Source organism: Cyprinodon variegatus, unplaced genomic scaffold (genome assembly GCF_000732505.1).
Source record: "Cyprinodon variegatus isolate N-32 unplaced genomic scaffold, C_variegatus-1.0 Scaffold830, whole genome shotgun sequence".
NCBI classification, from domain to species: domain Eukaryota; kingdom Metazoa; phylum Chordata; class Actinopteri; order Cyprinodontiformes; family Cyprinodontidae; genus Cyprinodon; species Cyprinodon variegatus.
The window spans coordinates 270,192-270,885 of NW_015151283.1; the positions used below are offsets into that span (position 1 = coordinate 270,192).

Here is a 694-nt window from a genome sequence, read left to right on the forward strand (position 1 = left end):
TATTAATGACAGCACTCTCACAGGAGAGCTTGAAAAGAGACGCGTTATCACAGAACGGGTTGGTGATGAGAGTCCTACATCGGTTCAGCCGTACGGTCAGACCAATCAGAATTACCACCAGAACAAATGGTGCTCCCCATGAGAACACTATCAACTGAACAATTATTTTCCTGGTCATTATTGTGCTATAGTGCAGAGGATGACAGATGGCCACATACCTGTCAAAGGCCATTACCATCAGTACAGTGTGTGAAGTAGTGCCAAACATGTGCGTAATAAAAGCCTGAACCACACATTCATAATAACCGATGAGACGTTCAGCAGGAGGCAGTAAGATGTCTGAGAGCACACGGGGTAAAATATGAGTACTTCCAATTATATCACTGATGGTCAGGTTACAAAACAGCACATACATCGGCTGATGAAGGTTCTTTTCAATAAAAATTATTGTTAAAATGCCCAAATTCATAATCATAAAAACTATGTAGGAAAACAGAAAGAGGAAAAAGACAAGATGAACAGAATCCTCTGGAACCTTTAAGCCCTCCAGCTGGAGTATGGGGCTGTTGAAGGTGTTGTTTTCCATCTAACTAAAAAAATAAAGAAATGTTTTAAAAAACTGGTCGTTTGCTGCTGAAATTATGTTAAAAAGCACTTCTTTATCAAGTTACAGTTAAATGAAATAAATGGAAAT

At 38.9% G+C, this 694-nt stretch overlaps 1 protein-coding gene across 1 annotated transcript in view; it reads right to left on the bottom strand.

Annotated features, from left to right (window-relative positions):
• LOC107099004 (olfactory receptor 52N4-like) overlaps positions 1–694 on the bottom strand; it is a 16,251-nt gene extending 15,557 nt beyond the window's left edge. The window contains exon 1 of the mRNA XM_015396929.1: positions 24–694. Coding sequence (XP_015252415.1) covers positions 24–586 — 563 coding nt within the window. The 5' untranslated portion in view covers positions 587–694. The remainder of the gene's footprint in view (positions 1–23) is intronic.